General features: G+C 49.5%; 1 protein-coding gene across 1 annotated transcript in view; it reads right to left on the minus strand.

Moving 5' to 3' along the window:
* The window catches only part of Myo7b (myosin VIIB), a 60030-nt gene that overhangs the window by 27750 nt on the left and 18795 nt on the right, over positions 1-13485 (minus strand). The window contains exons 11-18 of the mRNA XM_051163979.1: positions 13195-13337; positions 11656-11866; positions 11127-11262; positions 8095-8249; positions 7548-7685; positions 4753-4905; positions 4097-4195; positions 3155-3249 (exon numbers count right to left, since the gene is read on the minus strand). Coding sequence (XP_051019936.1) covers positions 3155-3249; positions 4097-4195; positions 4753-4905; positions 7548-7685; positions 8095-8249; positions 11127-11262; positions 11656-11866; positions 13195-13337 — 1130 coding nt within the window. The remainder of the gene's footprint in view (positions 1-3154; positions 3250-4096; positions 4196-4752; positions 4906-7547; positions 7686-8094; positions 8250-11126; positions 11263-11655; positions 11867-13194; positions 13338-13485) is intronic.

The raw sequence follows: 13485 nt of genomic DNA on the forward strand, positions 1-13485 counted from the left end.
CGGTGAAGAGCACTTGCTACACTTCCAGAAGACCTGAGTTCAGTTCCCAGCACCCACATGGTGGCCCACAACCATCTATAATCCTAGTTCCAGGGGACCCGATGCCTTCCACTGGCCTCCACGTGCACTAGGTATGTGCATGGTAAACATGCATACACATAGGTAGAACACTAACATGCATCTGAAAATGCAAAATAAAGTCTAAGAAGCTTTTTGAGACAGGGTTTTGCACAGACTGGCCTAGAACTCACATACTCAGCCTCTGCCTTTTGAGTATTGATTATAGTCAGGTACCACCACACCTGGCAATGCCGTTTTATATAAAGAACTATACCTCGTGGGTGTGGATATACTTGAGAGACTGGAACTAGCCTCCCAGGTGAGCTGATAGGCAGCCAAGGTAACAACCATAAAGTGCCACGAAGCTAATCTGTTTCCTTCCCGCATTCACAACAAGCGGCACCTGGCCGAGGTAGCTGCTCCCCAGGCCACATTCAGCAAAGAGATTCTGGTGGTTGTGTTAGGGTATAGGCAAGGCTGCTACTGACGCCTAGTACACGAAGATCGGGGTTCTGCCAAGTACCCTACTCACAGTACTGTCTCCGTGGTGAAGAAGAGCTTTCCAAGGGACTGTGACTATAGTTTAGTGGTGGAGTCGGCGCTCAGTACCTGTGAGAGCTTGAGATCTGGGGCCCAAGCATCAGAGCCAACTGGGCAAGCAAGATGACTCAGCAGGTACAGGTGCTGCCTGTGGAGCCTGGTGACTTGAGCTGAAAGCCTCACCCTAACTGTAGGCAGCACTGCTCCTTGGGTTGGGGTACCAGATGGAACAAAAGAGAAACTGAGGCAGCATGCACCTCACTCTGCTCCTGTGTGGATACGGTGTGACTGCCTGCTTTAAGCTCATGCTACCATGTGTTCCCTGACAGGATGGACCATACCACCAAACAGTAAGCCAAATGAAACCCTTTCTTTTGCCAGATAGTTTGTCACAGGAACAGAAAATGACTACTACACCTTCCGCAATGGTATCGGTGGTGGCCACCGAAGGGACTCTAGCCAACCTGGGCCTGGCAAACATGGCTCTGGCAGGCCTTGCCCTTTCTTTCCGCCTTGCTAAAAACTGTTATAGTGCTTTCGAAATGCTAACCCCCAAGGCCTATTCCCTTATTTGGTCACTTTCTCCTCCCGAGGCCGACTACCAAGGTCCAGCTATCAAAGTATTGAAGTCCAGCCATCAAAAGGTCCCTTATGGCTGCCTTAATTAACATGCTCAATCAAAATTAAACACCTCACTCTAACATGGGGTTTTCCTTTTTACCTTTATAAACTGCCATTCGTCTGTGTGCCATGTCTGTCTCCTCTCTATCCAAAGGCAGGCCCTCTGTGGCAAATAAATCTCCTTCATGATAAGATCTTGGTCCTGGGGAGCCTTGTGTTACTTACTGTTTCTGCAGCCAGAAGGGGATAGTAGGGAGGGATCTCAGTTCTCCCAGCCAGGAAAACATCAGAGGAGGTCTGCTGGGCAGCCAGAACTCCCAGCGCAATTGGAGGAGACAGGAACCTCTCTCCATCTCTCCAATCCACAGAGGCCACATGGAGGCCTGAGAACACACAGGTGGCATCCCATAGTCTCTGCCAGATTAGTGCCAGAGAGGACAGGCTAACAACTCAGGAAATGTACTTAAACAGGACCCAGACTTTTCCTACCACGACGCCACAAGATGTCTGTTTCAATCTCAAATCACTTATCATGCTAAGGCCAGAAATATTCAGCATGTATGAGAAAAGACAACCAACAATACAAAATGGTAAATCTGAAAGATACCATAATTGAGGGCTGAGGACCGACCCCGAGCTCACTCCATAAAGTGTTTGCCTCCTAACTACAAGGACCTGAGTTCACTCCCCAGAGTCTATGTCTATAAGGGGGAAAAGGGCATCATGGTGGGTACTTTAACCCTGATGCTCTGTGGGTGGAGACAGGAGGCTCCCTGGGGCCACTGACCAACTAACCCTGTCTGTGTGGTGACCTCCAGATGGATGAGAAACTTTGTCTCACAAAAACAAGGTGGATGGCAGCTGAAATTGTCAACATGACTCACACACACACACACACACACACACACACACACATGTACACACACACACACACACACACACACACACACACACACACACACATGCACACACCACTACTGTAACTGAAAACAAACGCTCAGTGGATGAGGACTGGGCGGCAGAATGGAGAGCAGAGAATGATTAAAGACAGAACAAAAAAACATTTCAATCTGCAGGATGGAGAAGAAATGGACTGAAGAAGGTGAACAGGTCCCCAGAGGCCAGAGGGATTGTGACAAAGGAGCTAAGACTGGTGTCTTTAAAGAGCCAGAAGCCAAGAAGGAAGATATCACCTTACTGACAGACATGCTCCATTGGCCAAGTGCTTGACTTGCAAACATGAGGGCCTGTACTCGTGTATGTGTGTGTGTGTGTGTGTGTGTCTGTGTGTGTGTGTGTGTGTGTCTGTGTCTGTGTGTGTGTGTCTGTGTGTGTGTGTGTCTGTGTGTGTCTGTGTGTGTGTGTGTCTGTGTCTGTGTCTGTGTGTCTGTGTCTGTGTGTCTGTGTGTCTGTGTCTGTGTGTGTATGTCTGTGTGTCTGTGTGTGTGTGTCTGTGTGTGTGTGTGTCTGTGTCTGTGTGTCTGTGTGTGTGTCTGTGTCTGTGTGTGTGTGTCTGTGTGTCTGTGTGTGTGTGTCTGTGTGTGTGTGTCTGTGTGTGTGTGTGTGTGTGTGTGTGTCTGTGTGTCTGTGTGTGTGTGTGTGTGTGTTTGTGTGAGAGAGAGAGAGAGATGTATATTGACACATGTAAAGATGAGATTGAAGCTGACATCTTTTGCTCAGGAAGGGCCTTTCCATTAACATTAGAATTATCAGCATAGGCCTAGTGTCCCCATTGAGGAGATCCTGTCCCTCAGTCTCTCTCCCAGGCCTGCCTGAGGGACATAGTGTCCTGCTGACTGCATCTAGCCTGCACTCCAGGTTAAGTGGGGGAGGTGCACATAGGGTACTCGGTGGGCCTTGTGTCTCCAAACAGCTGTGGGGCACTTAGCCTCAGACCAATCCAAACTTTAGGATGGTTCATGAGTGCAGGCACCTGTGTTTGTGTCCCCGAAGGACTCTCTGGATGCGGACCGCTGCTCCATCCAGGGTCTGGCTCCTCTGGATCTCCAGCATTGTGTCCTGATGATCCTGAGGATGGGTGACATCACAGCATTGTTATCCTTCGCTCACCCCTAATGCCCCTGCTTGGTACCAGGTCTTGGCTTCTTTCACTCTTTAAGTCTGTCAGTCTTCATTTCCCAAAGTCAAGCAACATTTGCATTTCGCTATACAACACACTTGAGCTTATTTCTGGATTAAAAAAACAAAAACAGTCCTCCAAACCCATGAGCTGTGCTCATGGGAGGCAACATGAGGTTGTCTTCACCATGGGTGTCTCTCTCCTGCCTCGAACTCCTCCGAGTTCCCCAAGGCATGAGGCATGAAGCACAGGCCCCTGTCATCATAGCCTCAGGAAGGCAAGGCTCAGTACCTCTGCTGGTGGCAGGGGTGGGAGGGAGAGGTTGGCAGCTCAATGGTTCTCCCTTTCTTCTTCTCTCCCTCCCTCCTCCCTCTACCTAGCATCAGGTGGACAGAGTCTCTCATGTGCCCTGGTGAGCTTGGAGACATAGAACCAGAGCAGACCTTGTGCACGGCCTTAAGGAGCCAGGAATGTAGGGATGGACCTTCCTTCCCCAGCACCAGCTTCACCCTAGGATGCTCTTGTAGCCTTTCATGCCTACTCCATCTCTCTGGGCAGTTCCCGTGGGATAGTCGCTCAGCTGCCCTCTCTACTACTTCCCTCCTGGATCCCAGACCCCTATTATGGGGTAAACTAGCGCATGAATTGATGGCTAGAAGAACCCACAGCCCAGCTGGGGACTGGAGCAGGCATGGGTGGAGCTCTCTCTTTTCCCCTCCCACTCTCCTCGCCCCCCCCCCGCCCACCCACTGTTCTCAGTGCTCCACAGGTGGCCAGTGCGCCACAGGGTCTCACCTTCAAGAAGATTTTGGTCCTTCCGACTTTCCAGTCTTTGTCTGTCCCCAGGCACAGGTCAGCAATGCGCAAGGTCATCTGGCGGTGCTTGTCTTGAAACTGTTGAGAAAACCAGGGGTGGCCAGGGACTCTGGAGAGGGGTGGGGGCCTCCTCCAGGACTGCTCAAGCAAGGAGCCCCTTGCGTGCAGGCCTCCTGACAAGGGCTGTCTGACTATGCCCAGGCACTTGCCTATACTCCAGGTTAAGTGGATGAGGGAGTACATAGGGTATTTGGTGGGCCTGGGGCTCCATGTAGCTTGTTACTGCTTAGCCTCAGACCAATCCAAACTTCAGGATGGTTGCAGGGCTGCAGGATGGCAGAGCACCCTATCCCACAGAGCTTCCTAGCCATATGTCAGATCCTGGACCTGTTGGTCCCAGGAGGGCAGAGTAAACCCACAGACATCTAAAAGGAACCCACAGCCACCAGTATCAAGCAGAAGCTAGTGCGAGCCAGCTGCCGTGACTACACAGCACAAAGATGGAGTAGGAGGACAAAAGGAAGGACAGACAGAGAGCTTGTTGGGGCTGGGTAGCCAGGGAGGGTCCCAGACACCAGGAAAGTGGAGAAGACTCAATGGGAGGCACAAGGTTCTCTCAGCGTCTCGGCACCCACCTGCATGCGCTCAAGGCTGGGCAGCAGCATGTGGAACCTCTGTGAGAACTCATCAAACGTGTAGCGGATGGGAAAACCTGACTTGCGGATGTGCACAGTCTCCATCATGCCGGAGTAACGAAGCTGCTGAATGCACAGCTCTCGGTCAAACAGCTGTGGGTAGAGAAGACTGGGCTGAGGAGCCAACGACCCCACCCTTCAGAAGCACTCACTGTTGCTGCTGCCGCCAGGGGTGGACAGGGGCTCAGCTGGCCTAAGGATCTGTCCGGCCATCCCACAAAGAACAGAAGAACTTAACAAATGCTTGATTGACCTAAAATGACTGTTTGTATTAGGTGTGTGCCCAGAAATTTATATATAGCCAAGCATGACATCTGCCTCTGCCTCCTACGTGCTAGAACTACAAGCATATAATACGGTACCCAGATTTCAAATGACCTTTTAAAGACAGCAGTGGGAGTGGCTGAAAGGGTTTCCAAGGACATAAGACAATAGCATAGAAACTAGAATCCTTGTCAAATGAGGGAGCACACATAAATACCTGGGAGGCAGAAGAGAAGGGTCATGAGGCCGGCCTTGGATAGTGAGAGGAGAGAGAGAGAGAGACAGAGAGAGAGAGACAGAGAGACAGAGAGATAGACAGAGAGATAGACAGAGACACACAGAAAGAGAGACAGACACAGAGACAGAGAGGGAGCTTAGCAAACAAAGTGCAAATGATGACCTGAGTCTGAACCCATGTAAAAAAGCAGGGCACAGTGGTGTGTGTCTGTAACCCCAGTTCTGGAGAGTTAGCCGCAGATGACTCTCTGGGGCTCACTAGCCAGTTAGCCTCGCCGTGATAACATCCTGTCTCATGAATAAGGTGGATGATGCGTGTACTGGTTTAGTTTTGACACAAGCCAGAGCCATTTGGGAAAGGGGAGCCTGAGATGAGATAGTGCCTCCCCCAGACTGGCCCATAAGCAAGTTGCCCTCTTACCTCCAAGTACATGCTATGGCATATGTGCACCTTGACACATATGCACATGTATACACACAGTAAATAAATATAATATAAATCTAATAAATAAATCTCATATGCTAAATGAAGCATCACATTATGGCTCACTCTGTCCATCACTCCTCTTCTGGTTCCCTTCTGGCCTTGGTGGGCACCAAGCACGCATGTGTTGCATGTGTACATGCATGTGGTGCATGCATGCACGCACGCAGGCAAAACATACACATACACAGAATAAGATAAAAAGCTATCTAAGTTGAAGAGCAGTAAAGGAGATACACAGTATCAAACGCTATCATCCATGTGCACATGTGTGACACCCCACACTTATATGCACATGTATACACACACTAACACGTATATATACACAAATATCTTTTTATTCCCGTATGCCATGGTTTTTAGTTATTTTGTCTTTGCAAATCATATTTCCTAGTTTGGGGAGCCCCTGTGCTTACCACCTTTGGGGGAGGCAGATTCTCTAGATCAGGGCACCCCAGGCTTCCTTTTGTCCCCACCACAGGTTGAGAAAGCTCCTGCAGCTCTTGCCACAGGAGTGGGCCTCACTCTTCGGTGCCGGCATTTGAAATTGCCTTTTACTACGTGTGACTTCTATGTGGGCAAAGTGCCATGACATCTCCCCCCTTAGCTAGTTGCATCGCTTCTGAGAAACATAGGGCCTCTTCTATCAAAAGACTGGCTGGGACAAGAGCACCTGGCTTTGAGAAGATGCCATTTTGTAAAACCCTACACCATTTTCTAGCTTCTGGTTCCCAAGTGTAAGTTTTGATTCTCCTGAGATTCACCTCTCCAAATGTCAGCTTTGGCCCAAAAGGCCAAACTACACTGCTCCATACAGATAAGCAGATCATGTAAGAACATGAGGCCAAAGTCACATAAGGACATAAGAACAAGAGCCCAGCATTGGGTCTGGAGAGATGGCTCAGAGGTTAAGAGCACTGGCTGCTCTTCCAAAGGTCCTGAGTTCAATTCCCAGCAACCACATGGTGACTCCCAACCATCTATAGTGAGATCTGGTGCCCTCTTCTAGTGTACACTAGGTGTACATGCAGACAGGGTGCTGTACGCATAATAAATAAATAAATATTAAAAAGAAAAAAGAGCACTGGCTGCTCTTCCGCAGGTCCCAAGTTCAATTCCCAGCAACCGCATGGTGGCTTACAACCACCTGTAATGAGAGGTGGGCAGGCACATGTGAGGGCAGAATACTGTATAAATAATAAATAAATCTTTAAAAAAAAAAAGAGCCCAGCGTGGAACCCTGGAATCATAAGTCCTAGTGGGCTTCCCATTAGGTGTGCTTGCTTGCCAGAGCTTGTCACTGCGGATTACTCTCCTACAGAGGTGAAGCTTTGCCTTTCAAAGATACTTGGGGTCAGGTGGGCATTCTCATGACCACAGCTTCATTTCTAACATCCTACAGACAAGAGTAAGTCTGACTTTATAGAAGATAATAATAATAATAATAATAATAATAATAATAATAATAATAATAATAATAATAATAATAATAATAATAATAAGGCCCAGGGAAGTGCAGAGTCTGGCCAAGCACGCACAGCAGATGCTGGACGGAGCAAGGAGCTAGGGTGTGAGTGGGCTGAAGCTCTCCAGGTTGTGGAGATGCAACCAACTCACACCAGTTTGTCTGTAAAGTGGGGACAAGTGACAGCTATACTGTTGGCCATGCCCTGGATGTGACTCTGGGTGTCAACCTCAGCCCCTCAGTACCCTCCCTGACCCTGGCACACCCCGAGTCTCTCCTAGTTACCAGCGGCTTCTTGTACTCATTGGGTTTGATGCAGCGGACAAAGTAGGGCTGGCAGTGGGTCAGGATCTTCATCAGCTGCTCCAGCGACTGCTTGAACTGGCCCGTGAGGGTGAGGGGGCGCTTGGCAGAGTCTGACGGCTGCAAAGAGGAAGCAAGGGGGTGTAAGGGCAGGGCAGCTGTGCCTGGGTCACTGTGGACCACGCCACAGTGAGGGCTACCACCCACCCAGGACAAGTGTACATACTTCCTCCATCCCTCCCCACTACTTCTTCTTTCTCTCCTTTCCTTCTTCACTTCCTGCTCTCCATCCCTCCTTCCTTCATCCCTCCTTCCATCATTCCTTCCCTCTGTTCTTTATTTCCTTCTTTTTCTGCTCCCCTCTCTTCCTCCTTCCCTTTACGTCTCTCTCCTCCTTTCTCCTTCGTTCCAGCACAAGTTACTTGATGGAGATGCCACATGCTGGGGACTCCTGGCGAATCAAGGGTCTCCGTGGTTATACCCGTCTGTCCCTGTGCCTTGGAGAGAAGGTGGTAGGTAAGTATCCTACCTTGAAAAGCTGGCTTCCTGCCTTGATGGTGCCATGCCCCAGTGTTGTCCGTGGTGAGTCCAGGTTGAATATCTCCTTCAGGAACTTGTTTTTGGAGGACTGAACCAGGATGAGGATGTCTGTGCTCAGCATGTCTCGGTTCTTCTCCAGAAAGCCTGTGGGGACATCAAGGCTACCCTTCAGACCAATTCAGCCATCTCCTCCAGCCCTCAGATAAGATAGGCATGCCTACAGGCATTCCAGAATGTTCTACTGAAGCATATTGTCTGTCTTCCACTCAGATAGAACTTCTGTCTCTGCCAAGCACTATGGCATTTCTGACCTCTAAACTCTCACTCTCCCGCACCCCAACCCCACTCACCATGATTGTCTAAATGAATACGTTATTCTACTTCTGTGGTCTTGGGTATCCTGATAGGGCTGGGGTTTTGCCAACTGAAAGACCTAGCCTTCAGAAACAGGGGGAGGCCAGTGTTCTGGGATGAACGACATCCACCCAAATTTATTTGCTTCCAGTACTTATAGATCCAGTATGGATCTCCTGTGTTTGAAGAGAAGGCTTCATGTGCATGTATGTGTGTGTGTGTTTGTTTAGGTGCAGTGCTCATATGTACCTGTGATGTGGAGGTCAGAGAATATTCCTCAGGTGCTGTCCATGGGTTTTGTTTTGTTTTGCTTTGTTTTGTTTTTGAGACCAGGTTCCTCACTAGCCTGGAGTTCACCAAATAGGCTAGGCTGCTCTCCAGTGAGCCCCCGGGGTGGGGGAGGGGAGTCTGCTGCTCTCCAGTGAGCCCCCCCCCCAGGGGGGTCTGCTGATTTGTGCCTTCCTGGGGTGGGAACTGCAGGGGCATGCTAACTAGGTCCAGTTTCCTCCTTTCTTTCCTTTTCCCTTCAGCATGGTCTCTGAAGATTGACTCCAGGCGTCATGTTTGCGCGAGCGCTTGGTTAACTGAGCTACCACCCCCTCAGCCTCAGAGGAGGAGGCTTAATGATCAAAGTAAAATGAGATACAAGGTGGGCCTGGCATTAAATGAAGAAAATATGGGGCTGGAGAGTTGGCTCAGAGGTTAAGAGCACTGGCTGCACTTCCAGAGGTCCTGAGTTCAATTCCCAGCAACCACATGGTGGGCTCACAACCATCTATAATATGATCTGGTGCCCTCTTCTGGTGTGCAAGTGCACATGCGGACACAACATTGTATACAAAATGTATAAATAAATAAATCTTTATAAGGAAAAAAAAAAAGAAGAAGAAAATATCAGAACATAGACACTCTAAGAGAGGACTATGTGAGGTCACAAGGACAGACGGCTACATATGTGCCATGATCATATGAGGTCACGGGTACAAAAGGTTATCCCAAATGAAAACACGACACTTTAACACTTTTGTTTGTTTACGGTTTTTTGCAACAAGGTCTCATGTAGCCCAGGCTAGCTTCAGATTTTCTTTGTAGCGGAGGATGATCTTGACTGTCCAATCCTCCTGCTTCTGCCTCCTGACTGCTGGGATTACAGGCCTTTATTGTTGTGCCTAGTCTATGCAGTGCTGGGGATCAAACACTAGGGCTTCATGCATGCTAGCCTAAATACCCAGGCCTGTTTTTGTTTTTTAAAACCCGTGTGTGTGTGTGTGCATGTGTGTGTGTGTGTGTGTGTGTGTGTGTGTGTGTGTACAGTTATGTGTGGCAGTGGACTCTTAAACACAAGAAACAAGAGGAAAAGAGATAAACAAGACTTAAAATAAAACCTTTGGCACCATTAAGAAAGTGAAACGAGCTGGGTGTTGTGGCGCACGCCTTTAATCTCAGCACTTAGGAGGCAGAGGCAGGTGATGTCTGAGTTCAAAGCCAGCCTGGTCTACAAAACAAGTTCCAGGACAGCCAAGGCTACACAAAGAACTCCTGTCTCAAAAAATAAAAAAGAAGTTAGGGAGAAAGGGAAGGAAGGAACAAACGAATGAACGAATGAACAAATGAAAGGAAAGGAAGCCAGGTATGGTGGTCCATGCCTGTAGTACCAGATAACTTGGTGGTGGAGGGTGGGCTCTGCGTCGTGCCCCTATCTAAAAACAAACAACAAGCAAGGACTTGGGATGCAGGTCAGTGGGAGGGAGCACTTGTACTGTGTGTGAGGCCCTGAGCTCCACCCACAGCCACTAAAGCAAAAGGGAAAAGACAAGGCGCTCGGCATGAGAACATTTTTACAAACTATATATCTGACAACATGCATATAGCCAGAATATAGAAAGCGCTATTATAGGCCAGTGAGATGGATAAGCAGGAAAATATCCTTGCTGCCACGTCTGATGACCTGAGTTCCATCCCCAGGACCACTGTTGTAGGAGGGGAGGGCAGACACCTGCAGGTCACCCCCTCTGATAACACAAATGCAAGAGGATGTAGAAAAGTTGGAATTTGCCTACATACCTGATAAGAACGCAAAATACCACAGCTGCTTTGGAAAATAGTTTGATGGGTCTCCCAAAACTACACGTGACCTAGCAATCCAATGATAGATATATGCCAAGGAAACTGATATTTATGTCCACACAAAGGCCTGCACTTGGGTACTCACAGCTGTGTTATACAGAAGAGCTGTAAAGTGGAAGCAACTCAAACATCCATCATTGAAGAGGGAAACAAAATATGAGGTAGCACCACAGAATATTCCTCTGCAATAAAAATGTGTTCTATGCATGAGGGCTTGGATTTGATCCCCAGAGCCTACAGTAACACAGAGCAACCTCAAACACCTCAGAGTAAGTGAAAGAAGCCAGCGCCAAAGAGCATACATGCTATGTGTAATGGTTAGTGTTGTGTCGGTTTGACAGAATCTAGAATCACCTGGTAGACAGGCATTACGTGAGGTGCTGCCCACTGTGGGCGGCACCATTCCCTGGCTGGGAGCCTGGACTGTACAAGTGGAGAACGGGAGCTGAGCAGCCATCTGTGCTCATCGTTCTCTGTCTACCTCCTTCCTGTGATATCCTGAGTTGGCTCCAGATGGGTTACACGCAGAGCCGTGCTCACCTTCTGCCTGGTAGTATACTTCACCCGCAAAATGCGCGATCCCAAATCGGGTGTCGTGGATGTTCCTGGGTTTCAGGAAGGACTTGTTGTTGGCATGGACACTGTTCAGTTTCTGCAGCATAGTCATATCTGTACCCTGGAAGAATCCAGATGCTCAATGGATTAAAGCCCCAGAGACAGGCAGTAGTTGGGAGGCCAACCCACAGGAGGCAAAGCAAGCTGAGCTCAAGATGATTGGTGGCTCACTATTGATGGACAACCAGCTCACACTGGTTGGTGACTTGTGGCAGTAAAAGCTCAGGAACAGAGACTAGGGGCTACCCCTTTGCCATCTCTCCCACTGGACAGTTGTCCGGGTCGTTCCTGGGAAGTCTTCCTGCAAGAGGTGTGCTGAGCAGGAGGGTTGTGTTAAGCTACAGCTTGTTAGGCAGAACTGGTGACAACCTTGGGCAAGTTGTCAACACCCAGCAACGTGGAGTTGTGTGACCTCAGAGAAGAGACTCAGGACCTGGAAGCTGAAGGTACATGCCTGTGGGAAGCGGCTCTCCTCATCTAGGAGGGAGATGATGCTCATGGGCTTGAGGGCCAGCATGTTTAGGATGGGCTGGTTGTCGGTGTAGTGGATGTAGTTCCAGGTGATGTTCTCCGACAGGTACTCCTCCTGCTCCATGGTGAACACATGTTTCACAAAGAATTGCTGAAGGTGCTCGTTGGCGAGGTTGATGCAGAGTTGCTCAAAGCTGTGTGATCGACATCACCATCATCTCAGGGTGAGGCATGGTCATCTGGGTACCACTGCAGCTCGAGCAGGGAGCCCTGGAGCCATAAGGCATCTTTGCCCAAACATACACCACGTGCACACATGCATATGTCCACCTCATGCGCAGGTCCACCTCATGCCCAGGTCCATTCATGCCCAGGTCCACTCATGTCTTGGTCCACTCATGCCTAGGTCCACCTCATGCCCAAGTCCACTCATGTCTTGGTCCACCTCATGCCCAGGTCCACTCATGCCCAGGTCCACTCATGCCCAGGTCCACCTCATGCCTAGGTCCACCTTTCAGTACATACTTCCTTTTGTCTGATGCCAGGGTCCCGGCTCTGACCCTAACAGCTCTGCAACAGCCATCCCTCCTTCACTTCCTCACTGGCCTTCCCTTTGACTGACCTGTTGCTTTTGCCTCTGTCCTGGATATCAGCTGCCCATACTTTGCCCCCTGCGCACCTCACCTCCTTCCTCTGCCTTTATCACAATGAGGCCTGGCAGCAATGCCCAGACCTGCTTCTGGTTGCTCTGGGACACTGGATGTGAGATGCTGTCTACGCTTACTCACTTCTAAACTCAAAGGCCAGGACTGATCCCGAAGCCCCAGGATGAGTCAGTGCTATTGATTTCTGTTATCACCCTGCCCCCACATAGTAAGTCACCCCAGATCAGGGAGTCAGTAGCTAAAGGGGTTGGGCAATGCTGGGATGTAGTCCTGACTCCTGGGGGCGCCTTTTAGTTACATAGACTTCTTTGGGCATTGGGATTTTAAGATGCACTCAGGTTGTATTTGCAGAAGGCTCAGACTTGCTTGCAGATACCCTAGCATCATGAGTGGGGAGTGTGAAGTCCTTGCTCTCAGTCCAGTGGCCAAGGTAGGGTGAGGAAGGGGACAGGTTCTCTCAAGTTTGGTCAGAGTCACTGCTCATCTTTCTCATGTGTGCACGTCCATGTGTGCATGAGTGCATGTGTGCGTGTGTGTGTGTGTGTGTGTGTGTGTGTGTTTGTGTGTGTGTGTTGTGCATAGGTGCACTTATGCATGTGTGCATGTATGTGGATCAACCTCAGATATTGGTCTTTGATGCCATCCAGCTTTGCTTTTTGAGACTGGGTCTCCTTACCAATTCAGCTAGCCTGGCTAGCCAGCACTGGCATTACAAACATGTGCCACCATGCCCATCTTTTTCCAGAGCCATGAAGTAGAAAACCCAAACTTGCAGAGCAAGCACTTTACTGGCTGAGCCATCTTTGTAGCCTTTCACCTGCTATTTTCGGAAGTAATGTAGGTTGACATCTCTATACCTATTGTTCTGGAAGTTTTCAAAGCCAAATATGTCCAGGAGACCAATGGACCTCCGCACATTTTTGGGATCCTGGCCTGGTGGTGTGAAGATTGCAGCATTGATCTTCTTGACAATCCACAGGAAGAGATGCCCATAGATGCCCTGGGGAGACACAGGGTGATGCTTTGGTCTCTGAGGCAGAGAAGAAGCCATTACCTCTCCAACTTCACCCAGAAAGGCTGCATTCAGACTGGTGACCCTGACCTCCCAAGGGATGTTGCCCCCAAAAGCTGGGACCTGCCCATCCACC

Source organism: Acomys russatus, chromosome 20 (genome assembly GCF_903995435.1).
Source record: "Acomys russatus chromosome 20, mAcoRus1.1, whole genome shotgun sequence".
In the NCBI taxonomy this organism is placed as follows: domain Eukaryota; kingdom Metazoa; phylum Chordata; class Mammalia; order Rodentia; family Muridae; genus Acomys; species Acomys russatus.